General features: G+C 34.4%; 2 protein-coding genes and 1 pseudogene across 2 annotated transcripts; all 3 read left to right on the forward strand.

The window, feature by feature from the left end:
* Positions 1–2,678: 2,678 nt before the first annotated feature.
* LOC122600985 (zinc finger CCCH domain-containing protein 17-like) lies at positions 2,679–6,036 on the forward strand. Its single transcript, XM_043773766.1, has 3 exons — positions 2,679–2,878; positions 3,899–4,009; positions 4,112–6,036. Exons 1-3 carry the CDS (start codon positions 2,768–2,770, stop codon positions 5,810–5,812), a joined length of 1,923 nt encoding a protein of 640 aa, XP_043629701.1. The 5' UTR covers positions 2,679–2,767; the 3' UTR covers positions 5,813–6,036.
* Positions 6,037–9,513: 3,477 nt separating this feature from the next.
* LOC122591594 (helicase SEN1-like) lies at positions 9,514–14,053 on the forward strand. The gene is made up of 6 exons (XM_043763856.1): positions 9,514–9,657; positions 11,117–11,644; positions 11,751–12,917; positions 13,002–13,329; positions 13,532–13,787; positions 13,885–14,053. The coding sequence occupies exons 1-6, from the start codon at positions 9,514–9,516 to the stop codon at positions 14,051–14,053; spliced, it is 2,592 nt and encodes an 863-aa protein (XP_043619791.1).
* A 72-nt stretch (positions 14,054–14,125) lies between these two features.
* LOC122591598 lies at positions 14,126–16,884 on the forward strand (annotated as a pseudogene).
* The last annotated feature ends 6,291 nt before the right edge of the window (positions 16,885–23,175 follow it).

Below are 23,175 nucleotides of genomic sequence, written 5' to 3' on the forward strand. Positions count from 1 at the left end.
ACCATGTGGACATTTGATTGCCACTTCACAAAAATGGGCAGGATAACTAGCGTTGACGGAATTTATCGTTCAATATATAGATACACAGGATATATATATGTGACGAATATTAATATTGGAAATGTTCATTCATAAAAAAAAAAAAAAAAAAAGAAAAACAAAGACTAACCAAAAAGTGGATCTATATTCAATTCGATTAAACAATCATAAAACCATTTCTTGTCTCTAGAAACCATATTGCACCCAAACCCATCAAACACAGAAATCAACTCCAACACAAAATCCCCAAACCTATTTTCACAAAAATTAAATACATACATACTATATTAGAACATGAGTGACTGGATGTAATTTTGAAATCCAAACCCATATTCCCAGATTGCAAAAGTTGTCTTTATCTAGAAAACTCCATTCACCTCGTTATATATATATGATAATAATATAAAATAAACAAGAACAGAAGGTAAAAAAAAATGTACAAGAAAACACATGTTCCCATAATCAATTGTTATGGATTCAAACAATAAGAAGAAAATACTACAAGAAATATACAAGAATCAACAACACAAAGAAGTGTGCGTGAGATCCGGCAGTGGATCCGATAATCAAAACTCAAAAGTGTGTGTCCAGTCACCACCACCACCACCAACATCCGACACCCCATCACCACCACGGCCACAACGATCCGGTCACACATCACCGCCTCCATCAAGATCCAGCCACCCTAACACCACCACCACTACAAAATCCGGTCAACCCCATTACCACCGCCACCACCACAACGATCCGGTCATACCCATCACTGCCTTCATCACCCTATCGAATGACAACCACCACCACAAAAATTCGGTCACCCATCACCACCATCACAATATCCGATAGTGGGTATTTCTGTGTATTTTGTAGCATTCAAAATTATATGACATGATTATATCTATCAAAGAGAGAGATATAGAGAGAAGTGGTGGGTTTCTGGAAAATGGTTGGATATGTTATGTGTGTGTGTTTTTTACCGTGTAAAATAAAAAACGAGTATGATAATTAGTCTAGGTGGCAAGTCCATATTACAAAACCGCCATACGTGGCCTAAAACCATTCTCTGGTATTTTTAAGCCCCCAAATAAACGGTGTTTGACCCATTAGACCCTATGTTATACGAAATTATTGTATAGTCCTCATAATAACTAAAACGTGCCACTTCAGGACCTTTTTGTGCAATTAGCCCTATATTTATCATTATTGTTTATTATAACTTAGCTTCGATAATCGGTTTATTTTAACCACAATTTATTTCATAATCACGAATCATGTATGAGGCATATTCGATTTTTTTTTATGATATAATCATAGCTACCGTATATCGTACGGGTATTAGGACTAGTTAATAAGAATAAATAAAATATGAATATAAAATAAAACTAAATAATTAAATAACAAAACTTACAAAAATATTTATTACTATTTTTTTTTTGAAAAGTATGATTTGTATATATATCTCACTACTCCGCAATTACAAAGTAGTACAACATTTATAATACTTAGTTTATATTGAAATTATTCTAATCACTCTAACTAATACTACCTTGTTTCATTATAGATTATATTAACTATGAGAGAGTTTTATGCCCAAAAAGGCTTTAAGAGTGTCAAGTGTATCCCTAACATTCTCTTTTATTTATAGGATAGAATACTATTTACATTTAAATAACCTTGTTAATATAAAAAAAGAAAAATGATTAATTCTCCTAAACATTAACCTAAAAATCCTCTTAAACCTTAGGAATGTGACAAGTGGTATCCACTTAATCTCTTTTATAATCCCCCTTAAATTTCCACATGTTACCATCAAATAAATTAAAAGGATTTTTACACTAATGAATTAGAATGATTAATATTCTCCATAAAAAAATGTTAGATCAAAAATCAAATTAAATCGTCCATAAATATGTAATATTTACTTGAAAAATCTACCACCAAAAAATATATTATACTATCATTGTTGATCACAAATCTTAAATTTTAAAAGTACTTATTGTGGGACATTGTTGTTTTGAGACAATGCTTCCGACCTAATTGGTTGAGTAATCGGGTATTTATCTAAAATAAGTTCGAGTTTTAGACTGACGTGTGTTGGTGAAATTTTTTTTCTTAGAATCTATTCCATTGTAATGTATAATCAGTTAAAATAATATAGTTTTTACAGAGTAGTCTTATACTTAAAAAGATGATCTAAAATAGATTTTTTAAATATAAGTTCTTCGAATATCCCCTTAAATTAAAAACAATTACAATTTCAATAAAATAAAAAGAATATTAACCACCGAATTAAAAAATAAAAATCAAAAGTTAAAACTTATTTTCAAACTTCGATTTTAATTGAAAGTTCGACATATCCTTAACTATGAGGAATCCCCATGTTGTTTTAATAACATTGGACCGACTTAAACCCATGTTTGTTTGCTTATATATTCACATGTCTTTATGCATCCAACTCCGGCTTTTTAACCCAAATCCTGTTTTTGGGTTCAATTTCTCCTTGTTCACCTCATCGCCTATTTGGCGGCTATCTTCTTTGCCCCCATATTACAATAACATACCCCTAAATTAATAATGTTACATTAAAATCAATTCTTATCTAAATTAATAATAATACAGTTTTTGTAAGAATAATTATATATATATATATATATATATACAACAAGATACCTGTTGTTACAAACCCTATATCCTTTTTTTTTGGTTTGGAACCCTAATAATTAAATTAACAATGGTGGTTGGTGGCGATACGAATCAATTTGTTCAACAAGAAGAAGACGAATTCTTGAAAAGAAACACAGATTGTGTTTACTTTCTTGCTTCTCCCTTAACCTGCAAAAAGGTTACATTTTTATCCCTCTTTTTTATATTATAATTTCTGGGTTTTTCTTGGTTTTTCATATATTGTTTTAGATCTTTTATAAATTTGTGTTTTTTTTCGTTTTCTTGATTTTTATTTATTGAAATTTTTGTTTATCAATGAATGTATAGGTTTTTTTAGTTGAATATTGTTTTGAGAGTTGTGATGACAGTATGACATGCTTTATGATTAATGTTGTTTTATTAGATTAGATTGTTAGAGTTAAGGTGTGATTTTTGTTGAAATATGTTGTTAGATAGTAGCTTTAGAATGGTGTTATGGTAAAAAGTTAGGCTCTTTATTAATAATTAAGAAATTTTGGTTAATGTTGATGTCATGTATTAGAGTATACAAGTTATGATAAAGGGTGTTGTTTAAACTATTGATTATAAAAGAAGGAAAATTTGAATTAGGGTTTTGTCCGGTTTCTATGTTTTTGTTGGAGAAACGACAAATATTAAAAGGGCGGATCTTGGTTTCCGACAAAGTTATACCTTTCGTTTTTTATGGCTGCCTTAATTGATCATGACATAGGAGCGTTAGGACTTGAAATTGATATCGGAATCTAACACGTCATACCATTTTGGCAGTCATTGTTTTGGCTACCTCTTGATTAGTGTGTTACTCCATATATTGTATCTGTCACTTTGTTATTTAATTTAAATCTTAGATTGGAAACGATATATAGCTTTAGGTTGTGTGCCTACCTTTAAGTTAGTTTTGTGTGACTACCCTGATGAAGATGCTATAAGCATGGCCAGTCATTCGGTATGTAGATCAAATTAGGAACTAGGAAGAAGCAAAAACTTTGATTCTTGTTCATGTGTCTTTAATTCAGTCAACAAATTAAAACTTTGATGTCACTAAAATCTAAATTCACGACCCAACGGTTTCAGGATCCAGTGGTGCACATTGTTCAATTGTGTTCTTAGATATTAACATTGACTTAACACATTATTGTATCATCTAAATAAACTCTTTCTTTATACCATCTATTGACAGGGAAGTGAGTGCGAGTATCGCCATAGTGACATTGCACGTGTCAACCCCAGGGATTGCTATTATTGGTTAAATGGGAACTGCTTAAATCCAAAATGTGCTTTTCGTCATCCTGTAAGCATTCTTTAATTAGTCCTGTTTTTTCCTTTTACACTTTGATCCGGGCCTTAGAAGTATTTTTATTAGTGGTTATAATCTTGTGTTTTTTCTTTCCAGCCTCTTGATGGATTACTGGAAGCTGAAGTTCCAACTCCTGTAGGACCTTCTGTACCTCAGGCTCCAGTACCGCTTGCAAAACAAGGTGTTGCCTGCATTTTTTTCCAAAAAGGTTTCTGTTTAAAAGGACACTTATGCCCTTTCTTGCATGGGCCACCAACGATATACAATAACAAACCGGTGCAACCTGTGCCACCTAACCCTGTCACCAAGCCTTCTAATACGTTTTCTGTGGTTCCGGAGAAATTCATACAAGAGCAAAAGTTTACTCAACGAGACAGCGTTCAAAAGCGTGAGTCTCTGCCTTCTCATGGGAATCAAGTTTCCGGAATGCCCACAAGAAATGGTGGCAGCTTTGTTGCTATGGAGAAAAAGGTAGCATCACCACCGGAGGAGCATCTGAAGTACATACCTGCCAATGTTGCTCCACCTACTGCTGTGAATGAATCCCAGGTCATCAGGTCTAACCATGGTGTTTATGAGACTAATCATACTTTAGATAACGATGGTATGAATGGAAAAGATGCTGACGAGTATTCAAGAGAGCCGAGCCCTGGTTTTGATGTTCTTGTGGATACGGAGGTCAGAGATTCAGAATATTACCCTAATGAAGAACAATTCGGAACGTCTGATTTTGATATGGGTCAGCCAGATGACTATGATACTGACCGGGGTATGTATCGCAAACAACATAATTATGACCACTATAACAAAGAATGGTATGCCAGAGAAGACCGTACAGAATCTTACAATTTTGCACGGAAACGGTACCCCAGAGATGACAGCCCAGATCAGTATGATCAGTCAGACTTACGTCACCGATTATTATCAAAACAAAGGAGAAGTAATAATGTTGGTGTTCTGAGGTCTGTTGTCAGCCGTGAACATCCTCAGGACATCCATAGTGACAGGGTTCCAAGTAGGGACGGTAACCATGACCGCCGCCGCTACTTGGAGCCTTGTTCTCTTAGTAGCCGGCTTAGAGGTAGAATAACGATTCCAGGAAGGTCAACCTCACCAAGGAAGGGTAACAACTTGAGGAGAGAAAGGGATTCTGACAGGGGAAGGCAACATAGGTCCAGATACTCTCCTGGAAGGGCGCCGCACGCATCCTCAAACAATAGCAGGCTTAGAGACAGAATTAAGGGTAGAGAAAATGATGATTTTGAGAGAAGAAACTATTGGGGTTCTCGCAGGTCTGATACTGATAGTGAGTTTACTGGACTTACAAGAAGATCATCAGAGTTGAAAAGTCATCCAACAGATGACGGTCAATCTCTGGGAAAGAGGAAATACCCAAGAGCAGAAAGTCGACAAGTCAATGAGTCATTTGAAGGGCCAAAGCCTCTAAGTGAGATTCTGAAGCAGAAAAGAGGATCCGTCATTTCTTCTGTGAATAATGAAGACAATAACCTGAAAGAAAATAAAACCAATAATGTCAATGAAGTCAAAGAAAAGCCTGTAGAAGGCGAATTATCTATGACCAATGAAGTAATTGATGTGGAGAATACAGTGAAGTCCATTGTTGAGGATGCAATACCGGATCAGGAGCTTGACGGTTATGATCATCAGCAAGATGAAGATTATGATTACGAGCAAATTGATGGGGAAGACTATAACTTGGAAGAAGGCGAGGAATATTTTGAAGATGAGGAAGAAGGATATGCCACTGGAAAGAAAGAGAATGAAGTGTACTCTTAGATACAACGTATTTTGGCCTTACGGGTTATGACCTTTGTTTTTGAATATTTGTTGGTTTTAAAATTATAGCAAAAACTTTATGATTGTAGTTTGTAGAAGTAGCAAAGATTATTCTAAAAACTCATTTTTTTATCTGAAGTTTTTAGTCTGTATGTAACTTTGTATGGAGAAATTACTCCTGCTTTTTGTTAAATTCTCAATATTTATTCAAGGTAAAAGCAAAACTACTCTACTATTGTTGGATTCAGCTTTTGGATTTCTAAACTTTGGGCCTTTGGGTAGCTCAAGTGGAAGCAAAATTGACCCGGCCAACAATTGCTTCTATCAAGTTGTTCGCCTTTTAATTTAAACACAAAATAGTCTCATTGTTCAATTGTCTTTTAGCTTGTAACTAGTTAATTTACCCACACTCTGTTGCGGAAACAGAAAATAAAAACATAACTCGTGCGTTATAACGGGATTAAGTTATTTATAGATATCATCATAAGTTGTGTTATACTATACCTTTTGTGTATAATAATAATTTGTCAGAATTTACACAAACAATTTGAAATGCGAATTCAGGTTACCTTGTGTCAACAATTATATTCTTCATGATCGAAAGGAAACATGAATTGCTTAGCGTGTCATATATAGTGCCGTTTCCAAAAATGTAAAAAAATTTCGAGGTCTGACTCGAAAATAAAAAATGGGCCTCTAATATAGCAAGTCGATAATAAAATGTAAAGGCATAACATTATGACGATAAACATTTTCGGCAATAAAATCAAAGTATGATAAAAAAAAAAAAAAAAAAAACCTAGTTTATATTATTAAATAAATCGTGCAGCTCTCTTTACATTTTTTTGAAGCAAAGTCGTCGATCAACACTTTATTAAAATCTAACTAAGCTATATATTTTTTTAAATTAATACATAATTAAATAACAAATTATAGCTATTTAGGTTTGAATAATAGTACCTGCTAGGCTGCTAAAAAAAAGTCGAACTAGCTGCTAAGGACGTACGGCTGCAACTTGACAACAAATGGGTTTATAATTGTATTTAATAGTGTATATATAATAAGGAATGAATGAATTGCCAATTGGCGTTTTTTGTAAAAGAGAGGATGTCAGGTTATGACTTGGATGTCAGGTTATGACCTCAAAGTCCATGGGCTTTTTTTTCTTTCTGTCTATAATAGCCCACGTCTTTTTGTAGACACCAATATTTCAGATTTTATACTAACACCGTAAAGAACAAACTGTATAAAAATTTGTGGGCCCCCAAAAATGATGGGCTTGGCTTCTTAGCACCATCTGAGCCACCAAAGGGACGGCCCTGGTCATATACAGTGAAAAATTGTTCAAGTTAGTTATATCAGCTATTCTTATATCTGTTAATAGATGTGGTTTGTAAGGTTGATGACGGTTGTGGGTAGTGTTTGGTTGATGGTGTTGTCGGTGTTGATGATCATATTTTCCAGTGGTGTTTGTTCGAGGGTGTCTAATCACTATGTTATCTTGTAAAGTAGTTTGTAACCTGAGCATTTGTAAATGTTCACTTATTTGATTGTTATTACTTGTATTTGACTATTTGATGTATGTAAAATTGTACTTTTAGTTACAGTAAATTATGTGAGAGACACCAACATTACATTTTAGATGTAATATATAATTGCTCCACGAGTCATTTAAGACTTTTTTCAATCAACAAATCTTCCTAATTTTATTGCAACTCAACTAATTAAATAAGTTTTTTTTAAGAATTTTTTATAATAAATAAAAAAAATTGTCTTTTAAAATATTTTCAAAAACAATATCAAACTCACATAATTTAAAAAAAAATGTTTCTCTAATTAATGATGTCATATATATATAAAACCCCATTAAATGGTTGCTTAAAATTCTTAATCTTTTATTGGAGACAAAAAAAAATTCAGCTTTTTAATTATATAATTTTGTCTTTCTATTTTAACGCAACTAGTATTCTTAATGTATTTTTTTGTTTGTTGATTAATTATCTTTATATCAGTATCAAGTTATACTATATCAATAATTAAGTCTGCATACACTTTCATTTACATGTTTTTGGTTTTTAAAATTTTAATTAGAATACCCGGATTAAACGCTAGTTAATTAGTTAGTACAATAACAATTATTCGATAGATTAAATCAAAATATAAAATATGAAATGGTCATTGATATTTTAGTATTATTATATTACTTAAAATGTGGAATTTATTTATTTATATATATAATATGGATGGTTTATGATAATGAATTATATTATTGCTAAATTTAAACTCGTGTGAAATATATGTATATTTAATGTAGTATATTTATATATTCTCTCGTGTGTATATATATTTTGTTTATATAGAAAATTAAAATTTAATATCTACTAATAAACTAAAACAAGATTGAATCATTTTTTAAGCAACACGTGTCATGCCTGTTAGGCCCAACGATTGATTGGGAAACAAATTGGGTTCCATTAAGACCACATGAGAGTTGAGACAACAAGCAAGGTTGAAAGCCTAAATTTTCACAGATTTTCCATGAGTATAGCTTTATGGGCATTTCATGGGAAATCTGTGGCACAAAATGTGAAAATTTGTTGACTCTTTAAATTCAACCCGGGTAACCTATTTGCTCACGAATTTCTATCGTAGGAAAATCTGTAGGTATACACTGATTTTGTAGTTGTGTTTGTTGTCTTCGACTTCAACTGGAATGTCTTCAGTTTTCTGACAAATCTTGATTGAAGTAAAGCTCCAGTGACTTAAACTGTACATTGGTCACTGAACTTCATATTATTTTGGACAAATCTTTTGGACTCTAGTTTTGTGCTGGAGTCTTTGCTGGACTAACACTATGTGTAACTTTTATGAAAAATGTTAAATCCTCTTAATAATCAGTCTAAAAATCTTCCTAAAACTTTAAAAAAGTGATATATAGTATCCACTAATTATCTTTCTTAATTTTGCACTTTAATTTTTTCACATGTCATAATCTAATAGTTTGGAGAATTGTTAGCAAGGGCAGTACTAGAGGGGTGGCAAAGGGGGCAAATGTCCCTCCTCAAAATTTGAATTTTGTCATGTATTTTTAAATTTTTAATGAGTTTTTAAAATTTTTCTATAGGTTTTTAATATTTTGTCATGTATTTTTATTTTTTTTGCCCCTTTTTACATTTACTTTTCACGGAATTTTTAATTTTGCCCCCTTTGAAATTTTTTCCTGGTACCGCCTCTGATTGTTAGGCTATTTTGTTAAAAAAATTAATTATTTTTCAATTTTTATATAGTAGTATAGATTAAAAAAAAGTTTAAAAAGGAAAAGAAAAAGTGGAGAAGTTGAGGAGACTTGAACTTGAATGTAAAAAAAATCTCGAAAACTAAACTGGTTAATAACTTGACACTACTAGCAGTCAGTACTCATTATATTCTCTGCATTTATAATTATTAGTTTTAACATCTGTCTTATCTAAGCATTGCATGTTAACTGGTAAGATCATTTTTGTCTTTTTAGACACAAAATATATACTTTTCGAAATCAGGATTTTTTAAACTTCCTTTGACTGTAAGAAAAAACAACCCTAATTTCATTTCTAATTAAACAATCCATTCTCGATCAGTTCATTCAAGTTAATTTAATATTGCATGTGGTTTATATATATAGTTCTGATATATAGTTAATGTGTGTTGTTAGCTAGAGGATGATGGATGAAGATTGTTTAGGCGGGAAGAAGAAAGAAGAAGGAGAAGGAGAAGATGCTCACAGCCAAGAAATTATTGACATTACCAAGTTGATATTTTCATGGTCTCTTGATGACATACTTAATCAAGATTTTTATAGCCACCAGGTCTTTTTTGTTTCTTAATTTATATTTTTTAGATTTCTTAAAGGTAGGTGATTTTTCTACTACTACAATCAATTTATTGTGACTTTTTTTTTGCCTTCTTTAATAAAAAAATTTTCGGAACATTAAGTCGAAACACAACATAACAAAACTTTTGAATGAATTTGTTTTTAATAATTTTACTACCCACAAATACACAGTCAAAATCTTTGAATGAATCAGATTCCATAAAAAAAAAATGGCAACTTAACAAACTAGCTAGCTGCGATCGTCAAAATTGTAAAACTAACCACACTATTTAATTATTGTGACTATTTTGCCTTTTTTATGAAATTTGATTTATTCAAATATTTTGATTCAATATTTTAGTGGTTATATGTGGGTACTAAAATAATTAGTAAGCTCAAAAAAGTCACAATATGTTAATTGTAGTAAAGGAAGTAAAATTAATTAGTAGTAGAAAAATCACTTTAGTTTGTGAATGTGAATGTGAACGTGAATAATGTTTATCCCATTACAAGGGCTATATTCAACAATATTTCTTACACTTCATAATTGTAGAGTAGTGGTATCTTTCACTTCGGTTGTTACTTCTTATTTTTACAATCTAGATTTTGCATGTAAACTCCCATGTGTACGCTAATATCTTAGATACATTATAGGTAAGTGTGTTGCATTGATATCGATATAGCCTTTCCTTTTTGTCAAAACCTCTTTTTTTTTTCTTTTTTCCAAAAACGGTGAGAATTTCTAAGCTATGTATTGGATCACATATTTTTAAAACTCATTTAATTATATGTGAGACGTTATAAAAGTTCATGTTGTAGAATTTTTTTTTTTACCTAAACCTTGGCCGCTTGTTCACATGAGAACGGAAATGTCAACACATTCATTCACAAGTGAACAGAATGCTGTTTCGAAGATTTTGAAAAAAAAATTCATTCTATAACTTGAACTTTTGTTACATTTCATGTGTGAATAAGCTTTAAAAACACGTGATCCATAATTCTTGCAAAAAAAAAGTTCTTTTATATAAGGTCCCCTATCGATATATTTGATTATTTATACCATACTGTCTTAGGAACGTGATTTGTACACCACACAAATTACTAGATGTACTACACACTACTAAAACATAGTACAAGGCTGATATGGTATTCTTTTGCTGTATAAATTGAAATAATCAAATAACTTATTGAGAAAAAAAAAAAATCAATTTTAGTTGTTCAGTGCCAATGGTGATTTTGGTCCTTCTGGATATATATCCCACGTGATATAAAAGCTTGATATAAAAGCTAAATGTTTGTGGTTCTTGGATTACTTGTTGTTTCCCTATGTGAAAATTTTGTTATTGTGTTAAAAAATATATGGCAAACTTTTTTGGGATTTTCACATGCTGCGAATAGCTTTACTCTTGCTATTGTTTAATTACATGAATCTTTTTGTGATGGCTCCATTATAGGTAAAAGAGATACCTCTTACTTTTCAATCTGTGGAACATTATTTTTGCTCTTTTGTCTATCCTTTGCTAGAGGAAACACGAGCCGAGTTGGCTTCTTCTATGAAAATTATGCATAGAGCCCCGTTTGCAGAGATACGTTCGTGGGAGGACGAAGGTGAAATGCTGTATGATGTTACTTTTGGTAGTTGGAGAAGCAGATCTACTGAACATGGTAAAAAGGAACCATACAGGACATTACCTGGTGACTTATTTATTTTTACGGATGGAAGACCCAAATCTGTTTCTGATTTGCAACGTGTGGGAAGAAAATGGGCTTTTGCTCTAGCTCATAAAAATGTGGATGGTAAAAATGCTGATGGTACCATGTTAAAACATTTTAAGGTTACAACATCACAAAACATTAAGTATCAAAAAGGTATGTTTGTTGTTTTCTTGATGAATATTACAAGCCAGACAAGAACCTGGAATTCGTTGCACGAACATGGAAATATGAATATCATTCAGTCGGTTATTGCTACTGATTCTGTGGTAAGAAGTCTGTTGAAGTCTTTTAATTCATTGAATTTGAGTCTTCTGCTGTAAACTTATGTAATAGCATCAATTTACTTTGGAAATTAAATGTTGTTTACATCAGGTTAAAGAGAACTGTGTTATATGTTCTATCGGTCCTAGTGAACCTTTGTCTTGCAATATTGGTCGAGAACACTTGCTTAAGCTTAATGAATCGCAAACAGCAGCAGTCATAGCTTCAATAAACAAAACTGAATGTAGGCACAATTATTCTGTAGAACAGATATGGGGACCCCCTGGCACAGGGAAAACGACGACAGTAAGTGTGATGTTATTTCTCTTTTTACAAAGGAATCACAGAGTGCTTACTTGCGCTCCCACGAATGTTGCTATAGTACAACTAGCCTCTCGTGTGATAAACTTGTTTAGAGAATCATTTCAAACTAGAACTGCAAGTGGTGATTCTTTTTGTCCAGTTGGGGATGTGCTTATGTTTGGCAACATGGAGAGGTCTAAGGTTGACTTAGGCATTGGAGACATTTTTCTAGAGAATCGGGTTAGCAAGCTTATCGAGTGTCTTGGGACAGGTACAGGGTGGAAGCATTGCATAACGTCTATGATTGATTTACTTGAAGATTGTCTATCTCAATACCAAGAGAATCTTGAAAATGTATTCTTCTCAGAACAACAAGTTACAAGTGAAAAGAAAAAGAAGAAGAAAACCAATATGGTGAAAGTCAAATCGTTCATTGAATTCCTGCGTGATGGATTCAAATCTACCGCTCCTCCACTCATAAGGTGCATCATTACATTCTGCACTCATATTCCGAGGAGTTTCATGAAGGAAGATAATTTTCAAAGTATGGTCTCTCTTTTGAACATCTTAGGTTCTTTTGAATCGGTATTGTTTCAAGAGAATTTGGTTTCCGAAGAAGATGATGATGATGCTAAGTTTGGTGGCATGTCTACCATTAGTCTTCTCATATTGATTTCTTGTTATGTACTGAAAGATCTGCAGACATCTCTGGACAAACTTGGTCTTCCAAGTATTTTGGAGCAATATGTGATTAAGGATTTTTGTTTACGAAAAGCTTCTCTAATATTCTGTACTACTTCAAATTCCTACAAGTTGGGGTGTACCACTATAACGGCGCCTCTGAACCTGTTGGTCATAGACGAAGCTGCCCAGTTGAAAGAGGCTGAGTCGACCATTCCTCTTCAACTTCTCGGAATAAAGCATGTTATTCTCATTGGCGATGAGCGTCAACTACCTGCAATGGTTCAGAGCAAGGTAAAGTGTTTAATCCTTAAGAGTTTTTATCCCCTTCTATATACTTTTACGATATATTCAGATTGTGTTAATGTTTGTTGACAGGTTTCTAGTGGATCTCACTTTGGAAGAAGTTTATTTGAAAGATTAAGTTCTTTGGGTTATCCTAAACATCTTCTTAATGTTCAATACAGAATGCATCCTTCAATAAGTTTTTTCCCAAATTGGAAGTTCTATCAGTCTCGGATCCTCAATGCAGAAAATGTGACTTCTAATAACTACGTGAAGCAATATCTGCCAGGACCAATGTTTGGCCCATATTCGTTTATAAATGTTGTAGGTGGAAAAGAAGAAAAGGATGATAATGGACAGAGTCAAAGAAATATGGTTGAGGCGGCTCTTGTGATTAAAATAGTGCAGAATCTTTTTAGAGGTGTACAATATATTCCGTCATTTGCACACCCTTGGATCAAATGGTTTACCCGTTTTTTTGTTGTTGGTTATTTGCGTCTGTTATCTAAAATGTTTTCTCTCATTTTGGATCATTTTTTTGTTATGTGAACTCATTTTCATCTCCATCTACTGATCTACATGGTCATACTTAACTTTTATTTATCACTTTTTAACATTTGTAGCCTGCCATAAATCCAAAGAGAAGCTTAGCATTGGTGTTTTATCTCCTTATGCTGCTCAAGTTGCAACAATTCAAGAAAAACTTGCTTGCAAATACGAGAAACTTGATGGATTTTCAGTAAAGGTGAAGTCAATTGACGGGTTTCAAGGTGGAGAAGAAGACATAGTTATTTTATCTACTGTAAGATCTAATGAGTGTGGATCTGTTGGCTTTGTATCTAGCTTACAAAGAATGAATGTTGCCTTGACCCGAGCTCGGTATGGTATTGAACGAGGCTTTTTATATATTTGATTTTTTATTGATGGCTTGTTATTTAAGCTAACATAGTATGTCTTTGTCTTTATTTTTATGCAGACACTGTCTTTGGATACTTGGCAACGAAAGGACTCTGGTTAAAAGTGAACCCCTATGGAGAGAACTAGTCTGTGATGCAAGAAAACGACATTGTTTCTTTGTTGCTGATGCTGATTCTTTCTCAAAGATGACAAAGGTATATGTAAAGAAGGAGCAAGAACAGGTTTGATATTTTTTTAAATATGGTTATGATCATCTGGTTATAATCATCTGGTTAACATAAATAGTGTACTTTTCAAACATGCAAAAGGTATTGTCACTCTAGTTGCATCGTCTTCACATAATCACATTAGACCATGTTTAATCTTTTTTTTTTAAATATGGTTATGTAACATCTGACCCAATGGTTTCATGATCTACTGGTGCATAATATTAATTCATTGGTGTTCTTAGATATTAACATTGACTTAACACATTATTGTATCATCTAAATAAACTCTTCCTTCTTACTTTCTGTTAACAGGGAAGTGAGTGCGAGTATAGACATAGCGACATTGCACAGCTCAACCCCAGGGATTGCTATTATTGGTTAAATCACAATCCAAAATGTGCTTTTCGTCATCCTGTAAGTATTCTTATTAGTCTTGTTCTTTCTCTTTTAGAATTGATCTTGGCCTTAGAAGTATTGTTCGCTTATAGAGGATACCTCATAATTGGTTATTATTTTGTGTTGCTTCTTTTCAGCCTGTAGGACCTTCTGTACCTCAGGCTCCAATAGTGCCTGCAAAACAAGGTGTTACCTGCATTTTCTTCCAAACAGGTTTCTGTTTAAAAGGACACTTATGCCCTTTCTTGCATGGGCCACCAACCATATACAATAACAAACCGGTGCAACCTGTGTCACCTAACCCTGTCACCAAGCCTTCAAATATGGTTTCCGTGGTTCGGGAGAACTCCATACAAGAGCAAAAGTTTACTCTACAAGAAAGCGTTCAAAAGCCCGAGTCTCTGCCTTCTCATGGAAAAAAAGTGTCCAGAATGCCCACAAGAAATGATGCCCACAACATACCTGCCAATGTTAACCCACCTACTGCTGTCAATGAATTCCAGGTCATCAAGTCTAACCATGGTGTTTACGAGACTAATCATACTTATGATAACAATGGTATGAATGGAAAAGATGGAAAGTATAGTGAGCCGAGCCCTGGTTTTGATATTGATATGGGACAGCCGGTTGACTATGATGCTGACCAAGATATGTGTCGCAAACAACATGATTATGACCACTATAATAAGAAAGGGTACGCCAAGGAGGACCATAGAGAATCTTACAATTTTGGAAGAAAAGGGTACCACAGAGACGACAGCCCAGATCAGTTTGATCAGTCAGACTTACGCCACCGGTCATCAACACAACGAAGGGGTAATAATGTTGGTGGACTAAGGTCTGTTGGCAGCCGTCAACATCCTCAGGACATCCATGCTGACAGGTATCCAAGTAGGGACGGTAACCAGGAACACCGCTGCTCTTTGGAGCCTTGTTCCCTTAGTAAGCGGCTTATAGGTAGAATACCGAGTCCAGGAAGGTCAATCTTACAGGGATACTCACCTGGAAGGGTGCTACACACATCATTAAATCATAGCAGGCTTAGAGACAATATAAAGAGTAGAGAAATTGATGATTTCAATAATGAGAGAAGAAACTACAGAGGTTCTTGTAGTTCTGATAATGATAGTGAGTTTACTGGACCTAGAAGATGGTCCAAGTTGAAAAGTCAGCCAACAGATGGAGGTCAATTTCCGGGGAAGAGGAAATATCCAAGAGCAGAAAGTCAACAGTCTGTTAATGAATTCCAGGTCATAAGGTTTAACCATGGTGTTTACGAGACTAATCATACTTTTGATAACGGCCATGTGAATGGAAAAGATGCTGACGAATGTTCAAGAGAGCCAAGCTCTGGTTTTGATGTTCTTATGGGTACGGAGGTCAGAGCTTCAGAATATTACCCTAATGAAGAACAATTCGGAACATCTGTTTTTGATATGGGTAGGCCGGTTGACTATGATGCTGACCAAGATATGTATCCCGAACAACATGATTATTACCCTAATGAAGAACAATTCAGAACATCTGATGATATGGCTTGGCGGGTTGACTATGATGCTGACCGAGATATGTATCCCGGACTATATGATAATGAATTATATAATATGGAAGGGTATGCCAGTGAAGACTATAATTTTGGAAGGAATTGGTACCCCACAGATGACAGCCCAGATCAGTTTGATCAGTCAGACTTACGCCACCGATTATCAAAACGACGAAGGGGTAATAATATGTGTTTACTGAGGTCTGTTGTGAGCAGTGAACATTCTCAGGACATCCATACTGACAGGATTCCAAGTAGGGATGGTAATAATGACCACCGCCGCTACTTGGGGCGTTGTACTCATGGTAGCCGGCTTAGAGGTAGAATAACGATTGCAGGAAGGTCAACCTCACCAAGGAAGGGTAACGACTTGAAGAGAGAGAGGAAATTTGGCAGGGGAAGGCAACATAGGTCCAGGTACTCGCCTGGAAGGGCGTCACACGCATCATCAAACCATAGCAGGCTTAGAAACAGAAAAAGGGATAGAGAAAATGATAATTTGATTAATGAGAGAAAAAACTGTAGGGGTTCTCGTGGTTCTGATTGTGATAGCTTTTTTACTGGACCTAAAAGATTGTCGAAGTTGAAAAGTCAGCTAACAGATGACAGTCAATCTGTGGGGAAGAGGAAAAACCCAAGAGCAAAAAGTCAACAGCCTGAAATCAATATGTCATTTGAAGGACCAAAGCCTCTAAATGAGATTCTGAAGCGAAAAAGAGGACCCGTCATTTCTTCTGTGAATAACTCGAAAGACATTAATGTACAGAATAATGTCAATGAAGTAAAAGAGAAGCCCGTAGACGGCCAATCCTCTTTAAATAATGGAGCAAATGAGGTGGAGACTGAAGTGGAGTTCGTTGATGAGGATGCAATAGCAGATCAAGAGCTTTAGAGTTATGATCATCACTAAAATGATTACGAGCAGATCGACGGGGAAGACTACAACTTGGAAGAAGGTGATGGAGGAATATTTTGAAGAAAAAGAGGAGGAAGGATATGTGACTGGAAAGAAAGTGAATGAACTGAACTCTTAGATATAATGTATTAAGGCACCTTCGTTTTTGAATATCCGTTGGGTTTAAAGTTGTAGCAAAACTTTGTGATTGTAACTTGTATAAGTAGCTACGATTATTTTGAAAACTTGTTTTATCTGAAGTTTGTATGTAAGTTTGCAGGGGAATATATTCCTGCTTTTTGTTTAACGAAAGTTTCAGCGCCCCAATAATCGTGGATGCGCGCCCCAATAATCGTGGATGCGCGATAAAAGCATAAGAAGACAAAAAAAAAGCACTTTTTATCCCACAATCGTTGGCGTTATCCTGGAAAGATAATGACACGTAAAATTTACATCTCATGATAATTAAGGAATTTATGTGATAAAAAGTAAAGAGATTTAAACTTTCGTAACAAAAGTTAGAAAAATGAAATTTTAAAAACTAAATAAAACAAAACTTTCGTGCGAAAAGTAAAAGAAATAAAGTTATGCGACAAAAAGTAAAAAGGTTAAAAGTTTCTTGGCAGGAATGAAAAAAGATTGACAAAAATTAAAAAAACAAAAGTTATATGGTGAAAAGTAAGATAACGAAACTTTCGTGGCAAAATTAGAAAAATAAAAGTATAAAAAGTAAAAAAAAAAACAAAACTTTCGTGTGAAAAGTAAAAGAATCGAAAGTGATGTGACAAAAGTAAAACGGCGTAAAATTTAGGAAATTTATGTGATAAAAAGTAAAAAGAATTAAACTTTCGTGAGAAAAGTTAGAAAATGAAAGTTTAAATACTAAATAAAACAAAAATTTTCGTGTCAAAAGTAAAAAAAATAAAGTTTTGTGACAAAAAGTAAGAAGGTTTAAAGTTTCGTGTAGTTGACAAAAGCTAAAAAAACAAAAGTTATGTGGTGAAAAGTAAGATAATGAAACTTTCGTGACAAAAGTATAAAAGTAAATAGAAGAAAACTTTCGTGCGAAAAGTAAAAGAAACGAAAGCGATGCGGCAAAAGTAAAAGGACGGAAACTTTAGCAAATTTATGTGATAAAAAGTAAAACGAATGAAACTTTCGTGTCAAAAGTTAGAAAGATGAAAGTTTAAAAACTAAATAGAACAAAAACTTCGTGCCAAAAGTAAAAGAATGAAAGTTATGTGACAAAAAGTAAAAAGACAAATTTAAAAATAAAAAAAAGCAGGCTGGCAGGCTACTACGCAACTACCTGACAGTCTGCTTTCACTATTCATAACCATGAACAATGTTATTATACTATATATATATATATATATATATATAGGGAAAAGGGAATATAATGTTGTCCGACACCTAAGCTTAGGTGTGGAACCCCTCATATACTAATATTTTATTATTTATTGTTTATTGAATAAATGCATGGGCCCCCATGATTTTTATGGATTAAAAAAACAATATGTGAGTGTTCCACACCTAAGCTTAGATACCCGACAACCTTATATTCTCATCCCCTATATATATATATAAATTCTCAATAGAGTTAAACGTACGGATCGTCCATGTGGTTTACACACAACATCGCCTTTCGTCCTTGTGCTTTCATATTATCAGGGATCGTCCTTTACAGGAGGATAAGGGTCACGTTTAATCTTTTGTGATAACGGACGTTTGATAGATTCCGTCAAGCCCCACAGGTGACCCTCACGTGAGGGCATTAATGACTTTAACCACCCCACTCCAGCCACTTTCTCTCTTATATTTAATCCCATTTCACTTCCCAAAATCAAAACAACAAAATCAAAACCTAATCCCTAAATCATGATCCTTTTGTCTTCTTGATTCCCAAAATTAAAACCCTAATCCTAAAATGTCAAACAATCCATTGTATAGTATTCGTGAAGCAGGTGAAAAGTGGGACAATCTGGATACTATGTATGGTGAGTAATAGCTAACTATTTTTTCTATTTTATGTATATTCCTTTATATATTTTATATATTTTTTTTATAAAGTGATAATTATTATGGTTATTTTTTTCAACACAGGACCGTATCCAGGGTTGTTCTCGATGAAGATTCACTATGGGGGTATTTTTACTCCAAAACCAGGTGTGAAATATAAAGGGGGTAAGATCGCCCATGCCGATTGCGTTAACATTGACCTCTAGTCTATGCATGAAATGGACTCTATCATGCAAGATCTAGTTTATCAGGGAAAACAGGTGATCTTATATTTCTTTTTAAAACCAGGTTGGAATTTAGAAAATGGGCTTGAAACTCTATCAAGTGACCAAGATGTTATTAAGTTTTCTAAGTATGTCAATGATAATAAACTCATTTATGTTTATACTGAACATGGGATGTCAAAGCCAGTAGGTTATTTTTCTCCTGCTAAATTATCTATTGAATTGATTGATGATGATGATACTGATGTTGGACCAATTAAACCTATGAAGCCTAAAATAAAAAAATAAACTCAAGCTAAAACTGGATTTAGGAAAATGTTGCTAGATTGGGGTGAGGAGCCTATTTTAACTCAAAGCAGTCAAAATGTTGCTAAAGACAATGTTTTTGAGGAATCTGAGTTTGTTGAAACTAATTTTGTGGATCATGGTTTACAAGAGAATGCTAGAAATGACAATGTTTTTGAGGAATCTGAGTTTGTTGAAACTAATTTTGTGGATCATGGCTTACAAGAGAATGCTAGAAATGACAATGTGGATCATGTAAACACTCAAAGTAGTGACAATGTTCTAGGAAATGACAATGTGGATCATTTAACCACTCAAAGTAGTGAATGTTGTAGGAAATGACAATGTGGGTCAAAATAAAAAGGATAAAAGGAAATGTGCAGTAGTGGAAGAGGGTAGTGGTAGTGATAGTGATAGCAGTAGTAGAAGAAGTGATAGCAATGGTAGAAAAAGTGGTGAGGACAGTGATAGTAGTGGTGATGATAGTGAGGACAGTGACTACATAGTAGATGAGGAGAATGAAGTAGATGAGGTAGAGGTAGACATGAGAGACTTTAAATTGCATGTAGACGAAGAAGTGAAGTATATGGGCAACTATGTACTTGTACATGCAAATGTAGAGGTTGGTGAAGATGATGATATTGATGTAATAAACACTGAAGAGTTTGAAAGTGCTTCTGGATCAGATGATAATGTCAATAGAAATAGAAATAGGCTGCTGAAGAAATTAGTGAAGAAGAAGACTAGTGTACCATATGGAATGTATAAGACTGATTTCCACTTGACTCAAACATTTGCCAACTCTAGTGAAGTGAAAGACTTAGTAAGGAGACATGCAGTTGAAACCAGGAGAGAGTTAAAGATTGTTAAAAATGATAAAACAAGAGTGAGAGTAATATGTGAAGGGAAGATATCTATTTTTGATCCAATTGGTGGAAGTGAAGCCCAAACTGTAACAGATAAAGGAGCTAGGCCAATTCATACTGGGGACCCAAAAATTGGTGAAAGTGGCCCAAGTCAGCCCAATAGGTCAAAGAAAATAGCCAAGTCAAAAGCAACTGTGGACACAAGTGGGGTGGAAAAGGAGGTAGGTGAAGATTCCAAATTAAATAAAGGAGATAGGGGAAAGAAAGCAAATCCAGATGTATTTACTTGTCCTTGGACATTACATGTATCCAAGGTTACTGGTAGGGATGTGCACGGGTCAGGAACCGGCCCGACCCGTGACGACCCGAGAACCGAAAATGCTCAAAAGTTGGAACCGAAACCCGGCCCGTTAACCACACGGGTGGGTCGGGTCGGGCCAGGGTTTTACCGGGTCGGTTACGGGTTTTTCCATTTGACCCGAGAACATACTCTCTCAAACCTTATGGGCTTTTTCACATTTATTGGGCCAAAGAAAATCTGCTATATTACATTTCCAGGACTACAATTTCCAAACCTGATGGTCTATATTACTCTTTGGGCCAAATATAAAACCCGCTAGGCCAAATATAAAACCTATTGAAACAAGTAAATTACATTTCCAGGAGTCCTGCTATATTACATCTACTAAAACCTGTCGAAATGCACAACCAAAAGAATACTTCCACCTGCTATATTACATCAGAATGGCCTTTTATCATATATTACATCGGAATACTTCCGCCTGCTAGTAACTTACTACTACTATATTACATCAGAATGCTTCCAAAGTTCCAAGTTACAATAATACATATCTTTCATCTTCATGCACGACCAAAAGAGACAGTAAGCTTCCATTCCCAGGAAGCATAACAGAAAGTCAGAAACTAGATTTTAGCACTAATAAGTTAGCCAAAATACATACATATTACATGCACTACATTAGTAAACTACATTGCATTATCAAAATATAGTGCAAGAATGTAGTGCAACAAAAATATTGCCATGATCTTCAGTGAGATGGTTACGGTCATATCGTCAACCTCCTAGCTTCTTCTTCCATTTCTACAAAGTACAAACATACCAACAAATAAATAAAACAAACATATATAAATATTCAGATTTGATTGATGATTAATATTACCTCTACTTACATCGTCATCCTTTTGCAAATCGTCTATTTCATCATCGAAGTTAACCACGACCTTGTTTTTAACCCAATTTTGGGTGCATATCAAAGCTTGTACTAAAGAAGGGGACAACCTAGTCCTATATGGATCCAAGATACGGCCACTTGTACTAAATGTGGATTCGGAGGCCACGGTAGACACTTGGAGTGCTAAAATATCTACAATGTACATACAAATTAAAAACCAACAAAGTATACAATTATCATACTAAAAATTTAATAGAGTTACCTTTCGCCATCTTTGCCAAAATGGGAAATCTTGGACCATTTAGTTTCCACCAAAGAAGTATATCAAACCCGGGATGAAGTTCTTCACGTGGCTCGTTTAGATACTTCTCTAACTCGGTTGCAACTTTATATGACCCACCCTCTCTTCCAAACAAGAAAGCATTCACAACTTTGCTTTGACTTGGTGCAACTTCATTTACCGGTTTCTTTGATTGAATTCTTGAACTTTCACCCTCTCTTGCTTTGTATTGAGCAAACAAGTCCTCAAATGCCTTTTTAATTACACCTTTCTTATCATCAACCATACTATCAAACTCGTCATCCAAAATTTCAGGTTTCCGACCATAAGACATCAAAATTTCAATCCCATTTCTAACGCTTTGCATCTTCATACAAGGATCTAAAATCAATGCAAAGTAAGTATACATGTTGAGATTCATGAAATCTCCCCAATACTTCTTAAACTTCTCCCTCATTTTACCGACCATGACACAAACTTCACATTGTTTTCCCATTCCCGAAGATGAGAATCAACATCAATAACTTCCATAAAAAAACGGTGGGCAACCGGATACGATGTCCCCGAGACCAACTCCGTTGATTCTTTGAACTTCTCAAAAAAGTTAACAAATGTTTCAATGACCACCCAATCCGAACCCTTAACCACATATTCCAAGTCACTTTCAAAACATGAATTTTTACGCTCATATATAGGAAATGCATCTCTCAACTCCCATGCCGTTTTCAACATATCTAAAGTCGAGTTCCATCTAGTTGGGCAATCTACACATAAGAACCTCTTAGACTCACATTTTGCTTGAATGATACATTCCTTAAAACTATCGATTCTTTGTGTGGAATTCTTGATATATCTAACGGCCGAACGGACACCATCAATAGCTTTATGATGAAGAATCAATCCATCTTTCACAATCAAATTAATTATATGTGCCATACACCTAACTTGAAAGTGTTTCCCATTATCATACATTTCCGGCAACCTATCTTGCAAGTACTTAATGGCCCTATCATTAGTGGTGGCATTATCGACACTTACGGTCATCACATTTTTTAGTTTCCATTCACTAATGCAATCTAAAATCTCCCGCCCCATTTCATCACCTTTATGACTATGAACGACCCTAAAGTTAATGATTTTTTTATGTAACACCCAATCATCATCAATAAAGTGTGTGGTCAAGGCCATGTAATTCTTTCTTTGATTGGACGAAGTCCAAGTGTCAGTTGTCAAGTGCACATCTTGGTTAGTTTTGCCTAAAAAGTCAAACAATTTCTTTTTTTCTTCAAGAAAATATTTGGTCACTCCTTTTGAAGTGGTCCAACGAGAAGGCAACTTGTAAACGGGGGACAATGACGCAACAAGTTCTATCATAGCCAGGTGTCTAATAAAAGAAAAGGGTAATTCAGCTAACACAAACAAATTTAGGACCGCCTTCC

Source organism: Erigeron canadensis, chromosome 1 (genome assembly GCF_010389155.1).
Source record: "Erigeron canadensis isolate Cc75 chromosome 1, C_canadensis_v1, whole genome shotgun sequence".
In the NCBI taxonomy this organism is placed as follows: Eukaryota; Viridiplantae; Streptophyta; class Magnoliopsida; order Asterales; family Asteraceae; genus Erigeron; species Erigeron canadensis.

Excerpts from the sequence above, each read along its gene's own strand:
- LOC122591594 (XM_043763856.1), top strand. The coding sequence starts at position 9,514 with ATGGATGAAGATTGTTTAGGCGGGAAGAAGAAAGAAGAAGGAGAAGGA. Across the intron at positions 9,658-11,116 it reads AAGATTTTTATAGCCACCAG|GTAAAAGAGATACCTCTTAC; the intron begins GTCTTTTTTGTT and ends GCTCCATTATAG. Across the intron at positions 12,918-13,001 it reads CTGCAATGGTTCAGAGCAAG|GTTTCTAGTGGATCTCACTT; the intron begins GTAAAGTGTTTA and ends GTTTGTTGACAG.
- LOC122600985 (XM_043773766.1), top strand. The coding sequence starts at position 2,768 with ATGGTGGTTGGTGGCGATACGAATCAATTTGTTCAACAAGAAGAAGAC. Across the intron at positions 2,879-3,898 it reads CTCCCTTAACCTGCAAAAAG|GGAAGTGAGTGCGAGTATCG; the intron begins GTTACATTTTTA and ends ATCTATTGACAG. Across the intron at positions 4,010-4,111 it reads AATGTGCTTTTCGTCATCCT|CCTCTTGATGGATTACTGGA; the intron begins GTAAGCATTCTT and ends TTTTCTTTCCAG.